The sequence below is a fragment of the Vombatus ursinus genome, unplaced genomic scaffold, assembly GCF_900497805.2.
Source record: "Vombatus ursinus unplaced genomic scaffold, bare-nosed wombat genome assembly UNPS02014790.1, whole genome shotgun sequence".
In the NCBI taxonomy this organism is placed as follows: domain Eukaryota; kingdom Metazoa; phylum Chordata; class Mammalia; order Diprotodontia; family Vombatidae; genus Vombatus; species Vombatus ursinus.
The window spans coordinates 74,081-89,290 of NW_020954568.1; the positions used below are offsets into that span (position 1 = coordinate 74,081).

General features: G+C 57.5%; 2 protein-coding genes and 1 long non-coding RNA gene across 3 annotated transcripts in view; 1 reads left to right on the forward strand and 2 right to left on the reverse strand.

Moving 5' to 3' along the window:
* LOC114047782 (cytosolic 5'-nucleotidase 1A-like) overlaps positions 1 to 1,157 on the reverse strand; it is a 10,054-nt gene extending 8,897 nt beyond the window's left edge. Inside the window, exon 1 of the mRNA XM_027868717.1 lies at positions 1,072 to 1,157. The gene's annotated coding sequence lies outside the window, so the exon portion shown is untranslated. The remainder of the gene's footprint in view (positions 1 to 1,071) is intronic.
* A 5,856-nt stretch (positions 1,158 to 7,013) lies between these two features.
* On the forward strand, positions 7,014 to 12,043 carry SYT8 (synaptotagmin 8). The gene is made up of 8 exons (XM_027868716.1): positions 7,014 to 8,006; positions 8,250 to 8,419; positions 9,707 to 9,802; positions 10,038 to 10,205; positions 10,303 to 10,470; positions 11,396 to 11,501; positions 11,586 to 11,716; positions 11,810 to 12,043. The coding sequence occupies exons 1-8, from the start codon at positions 7,868 to 7,870 to the stop codon at positions 12,041 to 12,043; spliced, it is 1,212 nt and encodes a 403-aa protein (XP_027724517.1). The 5' UTR covers positions 7,014 to 7,867.
* A 484-nt stretch (positions 12,044 to 12,527) lies between these two features.
* Positions 12,528 to 15,210, reverse strand: LOC114047790. The gene is made up of 2 exons (XR_003569673.1): positions 15,125 to 15,210; positions 12,528 to 13,067 (listed from the first exon to the last, which is right to left on the reverse strand). It is a non-coding gene; the product is annotated as an uncharacterized LOC114047790 (long non-coding RNA).

Consider the following 15,210-nt stretch of genomic DNA (forward strand, 5'->3'; position numbering starts at 1 on the left):
ACTCTGCACACACATTCACACACACATTCTCACACACTCACACTCTCACATACACACACACTCACAATACATACATACTCTCATGCATACTTACATTCTCTTACTCACACTCTGCACACACACACACACACACACACACACACACACACATGCACACACATTACAAACTCACAAACTCTCAGGCCTGAGCAGGCCCCAGACCAGGGCTCTGAATGCAGGGTGGTGAGGGGGTCCAGCCTGTGCTAGGCAAGATGGGTCAGAGCTGGGGGAGGCCAGGGGCTTGGGGCTTCCTAACTGGGCTCAGGGAGAGAAGAAAGCTGTAGGTCCAGCCTGGGGCAGAGCTTTTCTTCTGCAGGCCCCCAACTTTAATCCCAAACCTATTGGCACCACCCAACAGGCAGCTGGCAATAGCTCCATCCTGGGCTGGATCTGGAGCCCAGAAGAGCCAGGTTCAACCTTCACCTCCAACATTTACTAGCTATGAGAGCCCTGAGCAGGTCTGTTAAAGGCTGGGCCTCAGTTTCCCTCATCTGTAAAGTGGGGCTGACAACAATCTCTCACATAGGAGATGTGGGATCGGTCAAACGCTCAGCAGACCCTGAAGGGTTGTCAGCTGGGGCAGCATTCTGCAGGGAAGGTAGCATCTGAGAGCTTCAGAGATCACTTGGTTTGTGAGCTCAGGAGGAGGAGGCCCCAGAGTAAAGTGCCTCCCACCCAGGTAAGCGTAGACCTGGAACCCACATCCTCTGCAGCCATGGGCCCATCGGACCCTAAAGTGAAAGTGAATTCCAAGCCTTCACCTCAGCTGTCCCTCAAACTCAGCCCTGGCAGTCAGTCCCATCCAAAGGGATTCCTTTGTCTTTGCGCCCCAGACCCCCACCCGGGCTTCATGGCGGCCCCTTTCTCCATCCCCCGCATCCCTGGCCAGACGTGTACTAGAACCCTGATGTGGGGCCCCTGAACCTGCTCTCATTGGGCCCAGGGCAACAGGGTTTACTGGGGGGTGGGCTGGCCTGGGGACTGGGGAGGAGGGGAAAGAGGCTCTAGGGGGCCCTTGCCTGGGGGACTCACCGGGCCAAGGGCTGGGGCTCCCTCCTACCACCAGCCAGCTGGATCAGAAAGGTGCCCCTCCCATGCCTGGCTTCCAGGAAGTGGCTGGTGGGTGGGGTGGCCGGGGGCGTGGGGGAGCAGTCCCTGTCCCTCCCCAGGTACGCATGCTCCCCCTACACTGAGCTGGCATTCTGGGACTCGTAGTCGGCACCTGGCCCGCCTGCTGCGGTTGGGACTGGACAGACAGGCTTGGGGGGCCCTGGGCTGGGACCGGAGCTGGGCCTGGTGCCTAATCACCACTCTGCGCTTGGCCCCCGAGCTCATGAAAAGGTGGCTTTGAGTGCAGGGCTCCGCGGCCCAGACACCCCCCCCCACCCCTTCCTGCCCCCACCCATCCCCTGCACCACGGGCCCCCCACTCTGCTGCAGGCGGCTTCCGTAGGCAGTTACACCAGGGTTTGCTTTGGCCGGGGCCCAAGCCCAGGAATGTGCCTGCCGGCTGCAGGGGGCTTGTCTCCAGGACGCAGGCGAGATGGATGGAGTACGGGCTGTCCCAGAGCCAGATGGATGGGGGGCAAAGGCTGGCCCACTGACAGCTGGATGGATGGACAGACAGACCCAGACTCCAGAGCTTCTCAGAAGGAGACAGATGCTCAGCCCAGTCTGGCTCAGGAATAGACAGACAGACAGACAAACGGGCTCCAGTCTCTCCCAGGGACAGACAGACTGACGGACAAATGGACTGCTTCCAGGGACAGATAGCTAGAAAAACAAAGGGGAGTTCAGTCTGTCTCCAGAGCAGACAGATGAGAAATGGCTCTAGCCTCTCTCGAGTCCAACTGGATGGACAAAGAGACAGGAAGAGAAAGATGGCCGGAGGAAGCAGAGTTTTTCCAGGGGCAGACGACAGACCGATGGGAGGCAGTTTCTTTCAGGGACAAACAGACAGGTGGACAAATGTGGTATTTTCAGGGACAGATGGGTCAACAGACAGATGGGAGGCCAGTCTGTCTCAGGAACAGATAGATGGGCAGATGGGCTCCGGCCTCTCTCGTGGCCTGACCCGATGGACAGAGACAGAAGCCCAATCTACAGCCAAAGTAGAAAAATGGACAGAGGAAGGCCAGTTTTTCTCAGGGACAGACAGATGGGAGGCCAGTCTATCTTAGGAACAATCAGATGGATGGTCGGGGCCCATGCTTTCCCAAGGACAGATAGATGGACGGATGAGGTCCAGCCTGTCCCAGGGACAGAGGAGTGGGCAGACGAGGGCATCGGCTGTCCCAAGGACACGAATGGATGGAACAGAGAGACAGATGGGGGTTCAGATTGTGCCAGTGATTGACAGATGGACAGACAAGGGTCTGGTCTGTCCCAGGATAGATGGCGAGGTGGGGGTTGGGAGGCGGTTGGGGGGTTACAGTCCATCCCGGTGTCTCCCTAGAAGACTGCTTCCTCGTCCTTTGGCCCAAGGGTTCCCGTCCAGCCCCCACCTGGCCCGCACACAGAGAACCTTGGATGGGCCAGCCCCCCAGCTCAGAAGACCCCTCCAGGTCCAGCCAGTGTCTCCCCACCCTCTTGCAGCCCCAGGGGCAGGGCCTTGGCTACCAGGCCCGACTGGCTTTCTCTTTCCTCCCCCGAGCCTCAGACACTAGCCATAACTGTGCCTCTCTGGACGACCATATATCTGCCATGGAGCGTCACCCCCACCCAGCCATGCGTCTCCTCCTGCTGCGGTCACATGTCTCAGCCAGAGATCATCTCCGCCCGCCCCCCCAAGGCCATGTCTGGCCATGCAATCACACATCTCCTCCCCCCACACCCAGTGTCACACGGAGGTCACTCCACAGGCCTAGAGACAGAGAGCAGAGGGCTTAGCAGCCAGAGCCCAGCGTAGGGGGCTCCCTTTGGTGACTGGTCCCCTACGCAAATCACACAAATGTGTGGGACTTCCCAGAGATTACATGCATGCACATAAACACACACACACACACACACACGCTGCCATATGTGTACACATGGACGCCTGAGCATGTGCATTCCCTGCCCCTCAACAAAAAATCGGACTGTCAATTTCACCCTGTAGCCCGAAAACTTAAGAGCCTCCTGGGCAGAGGTGCTCTCCCTGGGATCAGGAGTCCCCAGGGGGCAGCCGGCCTGGGGGGATGCGACTGCAAGGCAGCGAAGGGGAGGGGGCAGCCCAGGGTCCAGGCTGGGAGCAGAGAGTGGCAAGGACAATGACCTAGGCCAGAAATCTGGAGGCAGGAGCAAAAGAATCAGCTCAGCTTGGGTCACCCACTGAGGCCAGGCAGGAAAGCCTCCTGCCTACTGGGGCCAGGATGGATGGGCCTCGGGCAGTCTCCTTGCCAGAGTCTCTGCTCTGCTCTGCTCGGCCCCACTGGGCAGGATGAGGAAAATTTAGCTTGATGGAAGGGCCTGGTGGGGAGGGCAGGGAGGGCTGGGCAGGTAGTGAGCTCCTTGTCCGTGGGGGCCTTAAAGGGGTGTTCAGGCTCTGACTTGCCAAGAATGTCTTGGCTCAGGTCTGGACTGGCCAGAAGGCCTTGGCCGTGCCTTCCACGTCAGAGACTTTGTGATTCTGAGAAAGGCAGGACCGTGGCCCGAGCCAAGCTTGTTTGCAGGTCAAGGCTCCCTGAAAGGACGGTTCCTTCTGTCTGAGGAGTATGTGATGCCCAAAGAACCACAGGCTACTGGGGGACTGAAGAGGGTGGCTCCCTCTGCCCAGACACAGTCCCACCTTCCTCCAGGAGCAAGAGGACCCCAACTTAGGCAAGACAGAGTAATCAATGGCTGCAGTAATCCACCATTTGGTAAACCCAAAGACCCCAGCTTCTGGGATAAGGACTCACTGTTGGACAAAAACTGCTGGGAAAACTGGAAAAGAGCATGGCAGAAACTGGGCATAGACCAAAACCTCACACCATATACCAAGATAAGGTCAAAATGGGTACATGATTTGGATATAAAGGATGAAACTATAAGCAAATTAGGAGAGCAAGAAATAGTTTACCTGTCAGATCCAAGGAGAAGGGAAGAATTTATGACCAAACAAGAGGCAGAGGACATTACGAAATGCAAAATGGATAACTTAGATTACATTGAATTGAAAAGTTTTTGCACAAACAAAGCCAATGCAACCAAGATTAGAAGGGAAGCGGAAAGCTGGGAAAGAATTTTTACAGCCAGTGTCTCTGATAAAGGCCTCATTTCTAAAATATATAGAGAACTGAGTCAAATGGGTAAGAATACAAGTTACTCCCCAATTGATAAATGGTCAAAGGTTATGAACAGGCAGTTTTCAGAAGGAGAAATTAAAGCTATCTGTAAGTGTATGAAAAAATGCTCTAAATCACTATTGATTAGAGAAATGCAAATCAAAACAACTCCGAGTACCACCTCACACCTATCAGGTTGGCTAGCATGACAAAACAGAAAAATCATGAATGCTGGAGAAGACGTGGGAAAATTGGAACACTAATGCATTGTTGGTGGAGCTGTAAACTGATCCAACCATCCTGGAGAGCAATTTGGAACTGTGCCCAAAAGGCTATAAAAATGTACATACTCTTTGACCCAGCAATAGCACTTCTAGGGCTGCATCCCAAAGAGAGCAAACAAATGGGAAAAGGACCCACATGTACAAAAATATTTATAGCACTCTTTCTGTGGTTGCAAAAAGTTGCAAATTGAGGGGATGCCCATCCATTGGGGCATGGCTGAGCAAGTTGTGGTATATGAATGTAATGGAATACTATTGTGCTCTAAGAAATGATAAGCAAGTGGACTTCAGAAAAACCTGGAAAGACTTGTATGGACTGATGCTGCATGAAGTGAGCAGAACCAGGAGAACGTCGTACACAGTAACAGCCACATTGTGCAATGACTGACATTGACAGACTTAGCCCTTCTCAGCAATGCAGGGATCTAAGACATCTCCAAAGGCTTCATGACGGAAAATGCCATCCACATCCAAAGAAAGAACTGTGGAGTCTGAATGCAGATCAGAGCAGACTATTTTCGCTTTTTTGATTTTTTTTTCTTTCTCGTGGTTTCTCCCTTTTGTTCTGATTCTTCTTTCACAACGTGACTAATGTGGAAATATGTCTAATACGATTGCATGTGTACAGCCTACATCAGATTGCACGACGTCTTGGGGAGTGGAGGGAGGGAGAAAAAAAATTGGAGCTCAAAATCTTATAAAAGTTAATGTTGAACACTATCTTTACATGTAATTGGAAAAAATAAAATACTACTACGTGTAAAAAAATAAAAAGAAAAATTAATGGGCCTCTAAGAGAGTAACACCATATTTTTTACCGGTGGAAAAAAAGGAACCTAACTGCTCTCCACATTGTGCCCAGGCTTCAGAGTCCAAAGATGTTCCGAAATGCCCTCCCACCTTCCTCCTCCCCTTCTTCCCAACTCCCTTCTCTGGGCCTGGGAAGGGACCCCAGGACCCTCCCCCACAGGTCCCTGGCAGGGCCTGCTCCCAGGCCAGGGAGTTCCCCAGCTCCCAGGGGTTCAGGACTTCCGGGGCCTTGAGGTGGGGCTCCTCCAAGTCCTTCCCCATCCCCCCACCTGGACTGCAGAGAAGAATTTCCAGTCCAGCACAAGACCGGAGAAAGGGCAGCCGTGGGCACGAGCCCCCAGCCATGTGGCCCCTCAGGTCAGCCCGGGAGGGGAAGGGACCAGCGACTCCTTCCTGAGCCTGCCCCCCCTGCCCAAGGGGCCACAGGTAAGCGTTGTCCTCGGGCTCTGTCGCCTTCCCTCCCACCTCCTGAGCTCCGGGGTGGGGGGGAGGGGGAGATGCCCCTCAAGGCCTTCTTCAGCTGCACCAGGGACTCTCGACTGGCCAAGTGGGAGAGAGAATGAACCAGCCGAGCCCCTGCCAAGTGAACTTGACCCTGGGTTCTACTCTGAAGGGCAGATCTACAGAGATGGGAGAAGGAGGAGACGTCTTGGCCACGGGAGCTCCCAGTCTAGAGGTGGGGAGGAGGACGGGAGCCAAGATTCACAGAACAGAGAGGATCGCATAGGGCCGGGGGGCAGCAGGGCAGGAGCAGGGGGAGACATCCCGGTGCTAGGTGAGGGGCATACCAGGAGGGGGATACCTGGTGAGCAAAGGTGTGGAGGCAGGATTGAGCCAAGGTTGGCTCCCGGGAGCTCTGTGTGAATGTTGATAAGAAGCCAGGGTGTAGGGCTGGGGAGTGAGGAGTGGAAGAGTTTCCCATGGCTTTGAAAATCACCCCAAACTCTAAGTCTTGCCAAACACTAGGAAGGCCAGGCCCAGCTGGCCAGGGGCTCTGGAGCTCACGTGCCGGCTGCCCACACCCTTCCAGGTCCCCACAGACCCTGGCCAGGTGTCCCCTAGCCCAGCAGAGGTGAGCAGGAATGCTGGCTGGGTGGGCCAGGGCTGCCCTCGCCAGCCAGAAGCCACCCGCCCAACAAACACTTAGCGATGGGATGCTGATAAGTGAGGAGGCCATGGCCTCCCTTTAGGGAGGGACAGGCAGGTGGGCACAGGGAGCGCGGCGCTCTCACAGCCCAGGCCTCCTGGCTCCCAGATCTGGGGACCTTCTCTCCTTGAGTCCTGCCCAACCAGGCCAGGTGGGCTTCCCCCTGCCTTGTGGTCCTGGCAGCGTCTGCTTCCCATGCCCCCACACCCATGCCCCGGGTTGAGCAGGCTGGGCAGGGCGCGGCGCCTGACTCAGCCATGAGGAACGCTCCCTGGGTCCCTCCAGCTCCAGGACAGCCGCCCCTCCCCCACTGCCCCTTCCTGCCGCCCCTCCCCCTGCCCCCCTTCCTGCCGCCTCTCTCCCACTCCCCCTTCCTGCCGCCCCTAGGCCAAACCTCGTGGCTTCAGGGGGTCCTCGCCGGACTGTGGGGAACGAGCCTGCCCTTGCTCGGGAGCACAGGCTGGGGGACCATCCCAAAGGGGCAGGAGCGGCTCTTCCTCTTCAGATCCCTTTCCTTTCCCCCTCCAGCCCGGCTTCCCTGTTGGGTCACTTAGCCTGTTCCCCCTATCAAGGGATCTACCATGTGCCAAGCACTGTCCTAGGCACTGGGGACACTACAGGCCCTTCCAGGTCTCCAGGTCCACGAGCCTGGCCGGAATGAAGTTCAGAGGGGGGAATATAGCGGCTGCGCTGGGAGGACAGAACACAGGCTAGCGGCTGCCCTCAACAAGCTTATCCTCTAGTCAATGGCCGGAGAAGGAATGTGTAAATTGCTGAAGACATCAGCCATAGGAAGTCACGTGGGGACGGGAAGCAGAAACGACTGGGAGATCAGGAAAGGCCCCATCTGTGGAGGCAGTGCCGCCTGAGCTGAGCCTTGAGGGGACCTAGGGATTCCCCAAGTTAGAGGGAAGGAAGGAGAGAATTCCAGCCAGGCACAGCCTGTGCAAAGGCATGGAGGTGGGCAGTGCTATGTCCTGTTTGGGGAGTCTGTTCCTTCTGTCTGCCTTTTTCCTTCATGCCTCAGTTCCCTAGGAAGCCTTTCTGGGTATTTCCTACGTGTTCAGGTATATTTAAGAGGGGAGGGAGTAACCCCACCCTGCTGTGTCCCCCAGCCCCATCCCTCTCTGTCCTGGCAGGTACGGTGACTAAGGGCCTGGCCAGCAGCTTTGTTGATTGATTTCTGAATCTAGTGCCTGCAGCCCCTAGAGTTCTTAATTCATCATGGCTCCCTGTCTGCTCCAAGGACTCTGGAGCAGCCAGCCCCCGCTGGCCGATCCCCAGGGAACACTGGCTGTGCGGCGGGTGGGCCAAGGGAGGCGCCCCTGACTACTCCCCGGGCCAATGGGCCGATGTTTCCTCCAGGTCCCAAGGAACATGACTACGGAGCATCAGACAAGCGTGGGCCTCTCCTTTGCGTCGTCCCCTGCGCAGACCCAGGGTACACCAGGATTCATCCAGGATGTCTGGGACAAGATTCCCTGTGAGTCCTTGGGCTGGTGCTGGGTACGAGTGGGGCAGGACCCTTTAGAAAGTTACGCTGGAAGCTACTTAGGAGCAGGGTGACCTTGCCCAAGTCTCTGCCACTTTCGGAACCTCAGTTTCCCTATCTCTAAGATGAGTGGCCTGGGCGAGGCGGGTCCCCTGGTGGTCCTGAGTGTGGGGGGAGCTGGCCGTGGGCCTAGAGCCGGCTGGCCCCCCTAGCTCTCTGCCACCCACCCCGCAGTACCTCCATGGCTACTCATCACTGTCCTTGTGGGAGCTGCCCTCCTGCTGGTCTCCTGCCCACTCTGCATTGTCTGCTGCTGCTGCCGCTGCTGCCGGAGACGAAGGAAGAAGGGGGCGAAGGAGACCGTGGACCTGGGCAGGGCCTCAAACTCTACCAGTACCCACCTGGTGAGTGCCCACAGAGACAGACCAGCCAGCCCAGCTTCTGGGAGGGAGGATGGGGAAGGGCAAGACAGTCCACAAGATGGGCTGAAGACGGCTGGCCTAGGGGATCTCTAGTGAGCTGGGATGGTCAAAAGAGGAGATCATCGCCCCCATTTTACAGAGGAGGAAACTGAGGCCCAGAGAGTACAGTCTGTGACTAAACTGGGTCAGGGTCACCCGGGTGCCAAAGACAGTACTCAGATTTGCCCTGGTTTCCACAGTGCCTTGAAGGATGGGTTGGCTCTAGATGACGAATAAATGTAGACAGGAAGAGAGGGGGTTTTTCCAGGCAGGGAAGGATGGAAGGAGACTCACAAACTGGAGGGTCTGAAGGGGGCCCCCAGGGTGGGAAGGGCCTCGATCCCCCGCCCCATGAGGGGAGACTTGGGGAGACCCCGTGGCTGTCTCCAGGTTCTGCTGGGCCACATTAGGCTAAACCGGGATGATTGAGGGAAGATGTAAAGGGGTCCCAGAGCTCTCCCAGTGTGGAAGGGGCTGCCTCAGGAGGTGGTGGGCGGCCCCACGGCCTCATGGCAGCTGTGGCTAGCCTGGGGCCGCTCTCAGCTTTCCCATCCTGTGATTCTGGTGGGAAGGATGGAGGGACGTGGGAGTCTGGAGGACAGTGAAGGGACAGGCTGGGCTGGGAGGGGAGGAGGTGTGCAGCTAGGAGCCTTGAGTGCCAGACTCACACCATCTCAGGACCCAAAGGCTGCCCCGCAGAACCCGGCCCAGAACCAGAACAAGGGGGCTGGGGCTTGTGTGCCCGTGGCAAAGAGGGTGAAGATACCCACCTCCATGGGGTCTCTTGGGGAACGTGTTCTTCCCTCACGTCCCCAGAGTGGAGGCCCCAGTCTTGAAGATGTTGAGAGGGGGCTGATGTCTAGAGGGGTGGATAGCAGTCAGGAAGACCTGAGTTCTAATCCTGTCTCAGACACTGGTTAGGGCACCCTGGACGAGTCACCTGCCCTCTCAGCCCGTTTTCTCCTCTATAAAGTGGATGACCACGGCACCTCCCTGCCTCCTGGGGTTGCTGAGTGAGGGCCACTCATTGGTGCCATGCCCTGAATCCACACGGTCTCTAGAGACACTGCTTGTTATGGGGGTGGGGGAGAAGGCGCGTCAGCCCGGCCCCGGCTCCGCCCCCTGGCAGAGCAGCCTCCCTGGCCTGGCCTGCCCCAACCTCTCTGCCCTTGGCCTCCCCTGGGGAGGGCGGGGGGGGGGGGGCTGTCCTCATGGCTTCTGTCCGCCCAGGTGCAGCCTGATGTAGATGACGTGGAGCTGGGGCTGCAGGGCCCGAAGAGGGGCCGGCTGCAGGTCTCCCTGGAGCACAACTTTCGCAGCCAGGAGGTGGGCGAGGCTGGCTCTTCCTCAGGACGTCTCAAGGGGGAATCCAAGATGATTCTTCTCACTGAAGAAAGGGGCGAGCTGCGGCCTGGAGAAGGCCGGTGACCTCGCTCAGCTGCCCGTCGAGGCCGGGCTGGGGGAGGACGGAGTGGGGAGGGGAGACCTGGAGGGGGGCACGGAAGGGGCTGGGCAGAGGCCGGAGGCCACCCTTGCCTGAGGGCCCTCCCCATCCCCCCAGCTGAGGGTCGGCCTGAAGCAGGCGGCCGATCTGAAGGCCCCGCAGGCCGCTGGTGTGATTGACCCCTACGCCAGGATCTACCTGACCTCAGACCCCCAGAAGATTCATGAGACCAAGGTGCATCGGCAGACGCTCAGCCCCGTTTTCAATGAGAGCTGTGTCTTCCAGGTGGGGCTTTGAAGACGGGAGTCTGGCCCAGGCTGGGCTGGGGGATGCCGGAGCCAGGGAGGGTAGTGCCAGGGCTCCGCTCCCTCTCCCCTCCCAGGTGTCCCAAGCTGAGCTGCCCGAGGCCATGCTGGTGATCCAGGTCTTGGACTTTCACCGCTTCTCCCCCCACGCCTCCGTGGGGGAGCTCCTGATTCCCCTGGGCACCAGTGACCTTCACCACGTCCTGGAGCAGTGGTACGAGCTGGGGCCACCAGGCCGGGCCCAGGTGAGGCATCAGCCCCTATTCCAGCGGCCCTCTGCCCCTCCTAAGGGAAGCTGAAACACTTCACAGTGTCAGAGCTGGGGAGCGGGAGCGGGGGCAGGGGACTGGTGGTCTTCTCATTCAGTCCCTGGTTGCACCTAACACTGGGAAGGAACCTCTCCAAGGTCTCAGGGCCTGGCAGGCACTGGTGGAGCTGAGAGCCTGCTCCAGGGACCCCTGGTTCCAATGCTCCGTCCTTGGGAAAGGCCAGAAACGAAAACCAGCAGCCATTGCTAGGCGCACACTCTGTGTGAGGCTCGGGCCGGCCCCGGTATGGGGGATGCAGAGACCCAGACCAGACAGTCTGGTCCTCACGGAGCCCCTGGAGAGGCCTTCAGGGAGGAGGTGGTGACCGAGCGCAGCCTTGAAGGGAAAGATCTGGGAGAAGGGAGGAGCATCCCAGGTGGGAGACGAATTCTGCGTTCGGGGGGCAGTGAGCAGAGCCATTGGGCTCGAGTGTGGGTGGGGGAAGCAGCCCGCACCAAGGCCGTCCACAGCGGCGAGCTGCTGGAAGAGGAGAGGTCAGCCGGGGAGGGGGAGAGCTGGGGAGGATGAGTCCTGGAGGCCCAGAGAGGAGAGGCGCCCACGGCGGGGTCACCAGTGTAGGCTTGGAGGCCCCATCATCTTGGCAGGGGGTGTAGACATCTTCTTCTAGGAGTTTGACCTGGAAAGAGAGGAATAGCATAGGGTGGCAGCGCAGAGGCAGGAGGGTCAGCAAGAACTTCCTCCGGCACCACGGGGAGGAGACAAAACCTACAGCCTGCTTCTGCCCGTTTCGCAGAGTGGGAAAATGGAGGTTCGGAGAGCCTCCATGACATCCAGCAGGGCGGGAGGGCTGCGGGAAGCCTGGGCGTCCCCATGTTGACTCTGCTTTCTGTCCCACACGCAGCAGGAGCAGATGGGGGAGCTGTGCCTCTCTCTCCGCTACGTCCCCAGCACGGGGAGGCTGACGGTGGTGGTCCTGGAGGCTCGAGGCCTACGGCAGGGGCTGGCAGGTGGGGGACCCCTGGCTGGGTCTGGGGAGGAGGGCCCCAGGGAAGGGGGCTGCGGCACAGACAGCAGCACCTTCTCCTCCCCAGGCTTCTATGTGAAGGTTCAGCTCCTCCTGAACAGGAAAAAGTGGAAGAGAAAGACGAGTGTGAAGGGAAACACATCCAGCCCCTACTTCAATGAAGCCTTCACCTTTCCCGTGCCTTTCAGCCAGATCCAGGTGGGCTTCCCGGCAGAGGTGGCTCAGAGGCATGGGGGCCCCGGGGCTCCCAAGGGAAGGACTAATCCTGTGTCTTGTTTGCTCCCTCCTCAGAAAGTGGACCTGCTGGTGTCCCTCTGGGGCCGCAGCAGCATGTCGAGGGGGGAGCCCTTGGGGAAGCTCCTCCTGGGCTGCCGAGCCACCGGCCACCAGCTGCACCACTGGTCGGACATGCTGGCCCACGCCCGGCGGCCCATAGCCCAGTGGCACAGGCTGCAGTGCTCTGAGGAGGTGGGCAAGGCACTCCAGCTAAAGAAGGGCCTGAGGCTCCCTCTGCCCGGCTCCTAGGAGTCAGCGCAGCCGGCACAAAGAGGAAGCTCTGGGGGCCTCAGTCTTTCCCAGCTGGGAAATGGGTAGAATGGGCCTTTTCCTTACACCACCCCCTCACCATGGAGCCTGTCCCACAATAAACAGGAAGCAAAAACAGGCAGTGCTGACCCTCGTCCAGTTCCTCAGTGGCCACGTTGTTCCGGCTCTGGGTTTTCCCCACAGTAAGAGCTTGGCCAAGGCTGGGGTAGATGGGAGCCTTCCACAGTCCAGGGTCTCTGCAGGGGCCGGTTCTGGAGAGCCCCAGCCTTTGGGAGAGGCTGCAAGCAGCTCACTGATGCGGCAGGGATCCCGGCCAGGCGATGGGGTGGAAGGCCCAAGGCAGGTGGGACTGCCTCCTTTGCTGGTCACCTTCCCTGGGTCAGAGGCCCCCTTCCCTTCCCCTGCCCTGCCACCCCTAAACCCTGGGAACATGTGAGGACAATACAGGGCACATCAGCCATCATCAGCTCAATCTTTCTCCTGTTCATTCCTGTACTGGACACGAGGGGGAGACAGAGAGACAAGGAAAGCAGCTTCTTCCTCCCTCCCAGTCAGCAGAGCCTCCCCAGGTGAAAAGAGGCTTCGTCCGCAGAGGACAGGACACGCGTCTGTTGGGGGGGGGGGGGAGCGGGGCAGGGCGAATGTGGTCTCACAAGCCTGGAATGCCAGAGCCGGGCGGGATCTCTGCAGCCTCTCTCCCAGTGCAATCATGCCCTCCAAAGTCTCCGTGAAGAGAGGGTACCTCCCGCCTTCTTGAATGCCTCCAGTGACAAGGAGCTCATTGTCTACACCTTCCAAAGCAGTCCCTTCCAGTCCTAAACAGCTGGGATCCTTGGGAAGGTCTTACATCAAGGCACGATCTGCCTTCCTGAAGTTTCTACTCATGGCTTCTAGGTGGCCTGGCAGCAGCGCTCAGCTCCTTTCCCCTGGCACCCACCCAGTACTTCAGTGCACTCATTATGTGTGACAGGTCCCTTCTCCTTTCGAGGCCTCAGTTTCCTGGCTACAAAGAGAAACGATTGGAGGGGTTGATCTCCAAGTTCCTCTTCTTCTCCAGCCTCTTCTCATCTGTGATAAAGTCAGCCCTTGGGCCAGAGTTCAGCTGGTCTGGGATGGTTCCTCCGCGCATCCACGCTCCTCATGGCTGTTACTGCCCCAAAGTTTCTGTTATTGGGGCTGTCCTGCAGGGGAATGTCTGCCCCGGCATTCCTTCAATTAGGGTTACGTGGACCCAAAGAGAACACAGCCAGAGGGGTGTTGAGAAATGTGAAACAACTGGGTCTCCCTCCCAAAAAAGAGCACAACGAAGTTGTTCAGTCTAATCTATGTCATCACCATTTTCTCCATCACTTTTTGAAGTCTAGGCAATCAGTAATTTCCCAAGGCATAAAAATTGAACAACCAGCTCTCCAGTGCTAGTTTGAGCTGATTCTAGTACCCACAGGATGCTGTCCTTCCTCTACATCCTGCCCCCCACCAGAAGCCCTATGAAGCCTTCATGAGGACTCCAGCTGTTCTGGGTCCAAGAGTACAGCAATAGCCACTTGTCTCCCCACCCCAACTCCCGGCCTTTCTAGACTTTGTCAATATTCTCAGGACACTGGCTGGTCCCAGGGCAGCCTCAAGCCACATATGGCAGGACTCTTCTTTTGGCCAGAGTTTCCCATCTACCTTTCAGCCAAGCCGCCCAGTGGCCCTAGGAGGGCAACAAGTCAGGCAGGACCTCTGATGGAGAAACTGAGACCCGGAGTGGGCAGGGGTTTGTCCAAGGTCACACAGACTGTAAGCTCCAAGGCCATTGGGCTTTTGACCAGGGACATTAATTCATGAGCCCCTTCTGCCCTGGGCATTTGGGTTTTTTAAATGTTTTACTGATGCTGTTTTCTTGGTTTATCCCCCCTTTCCTTTGGAGGATTAGAGAAGGAGACAAGATAGGAAAGATTAGAAGGGATGGGTCCTAATTTCCCTTCTGGCTAAACAGGGGAGACAGGAAAAAAGGGTTTCCAGGCTCCATTCTAATGCAGGCATGAAAAATCCATGAACTATCCAGCCTGAATTTCCCTGATTGACCAGGGGGTGGTAGCAGGTGAACACTCCCTAAATATGTATGTTCTACTGTTAGCCGGGAGTAAGTGGGAGGAGGAGATTGGGAGCTGAACGTCCATACTGTCGCATACTGGATGAGGTGCTGACTGCTCATACAGTACAAACGTTGGAGGCCAGAATTCCCCTTCAAGACTTTATGAACCCTCTCCCAGCTAGGCTGGGGCCCCAGGAGCCCAGAATGGGAGGCATCAAAGTCACCCAGGGGGACTCCCCTTGGTGTGAAGGGGTACTGCTTTGTCAGGTCAATGGGAGGGCTCCTTTTCCCTCCCACCACCAAGACCTGAAATGCATCAAAGCTCTGGTTAAGCATTGGCTGTCCCAGGACCCTCTTCGGCTGCACAGCTGGCCCTGAGCAGGCAGGTAGGGAGGGGCTGAGCTAAGAGATATGGGTCTGTGAAAGCTGCCTCTGACCCTTCCCCCTTTCCCCTCAGTCTTTGGAGCTTCCGAAGTCATTACCAAATCCAGTGACCTTTCCTCAATCCTCCTTCTCGCCCTTTCTCCTCCGGGGTCCTCTCTTATCTCTAGGTTTTCCCTGCACTTCCTGTCTGACCACTCCTTCCCTATGTCCTAGCTAGACACTCACTCAGCCAAGTCAGACCTGACCAGGCGAGGTGTCCCTCGGGCTCTGAGCCTGTCCTCTTCCCTTCTCTCTCAATGTTATCTTCCTCGGTGATCTCATCAACTCCCAGGGATTTAATTACCATCTCTATGCTGATGATTCTCAGATCTCCTCATCCAGGCCTTACCTCTCTCTAGACCAGTCTCACATCTTCAACTGCCTTTCTGACATCTCAGAGACATCTGAAACTTAATGTGTCCCAGTTACTGTCCAGGGCATAATCATCTTCCCAATCCTTCAGGCTCGCAACCTGAGTCATCCTGGACTCCTCACTGTCACTCCCCCCCCAACATACACCCCATATTCAATATGGTGCCAAGGCCTATCAATTTCACCTCTGCAGCATCTCTGGTCCATTGCACCTCTGGTCCATCTCGCCTCTGCAGCACCTCCGGTCCATTTCGCCTCTGCAGCACCTCCG

Excerpts from the sequence above, each read along its gene's own strand:
- SYT8 (XM_027868716.1), top strand. The coding sequence starts at position 7,868 with ATGGGCCGATGTTTCCTCCAGGTCCCAAGGAACATGACTACGGAGCAT. Across the intron at positions 8,420-9,706 it reads ACTCTACCAGTACCCACCTG|GTGCAGCCTGATGTAGATGA; the intron begins GTGAGTGCCCAC and ends CTGTCCGCCCAG. Across the intron at positions 11,717-11,809 it reads TGCCTTTCAGCCAGATCCAG|AAAGTGGACCTGCTGGTGTC; the intron begins GTGGGCTTCCCG and ends CTCCCTCCTCAG.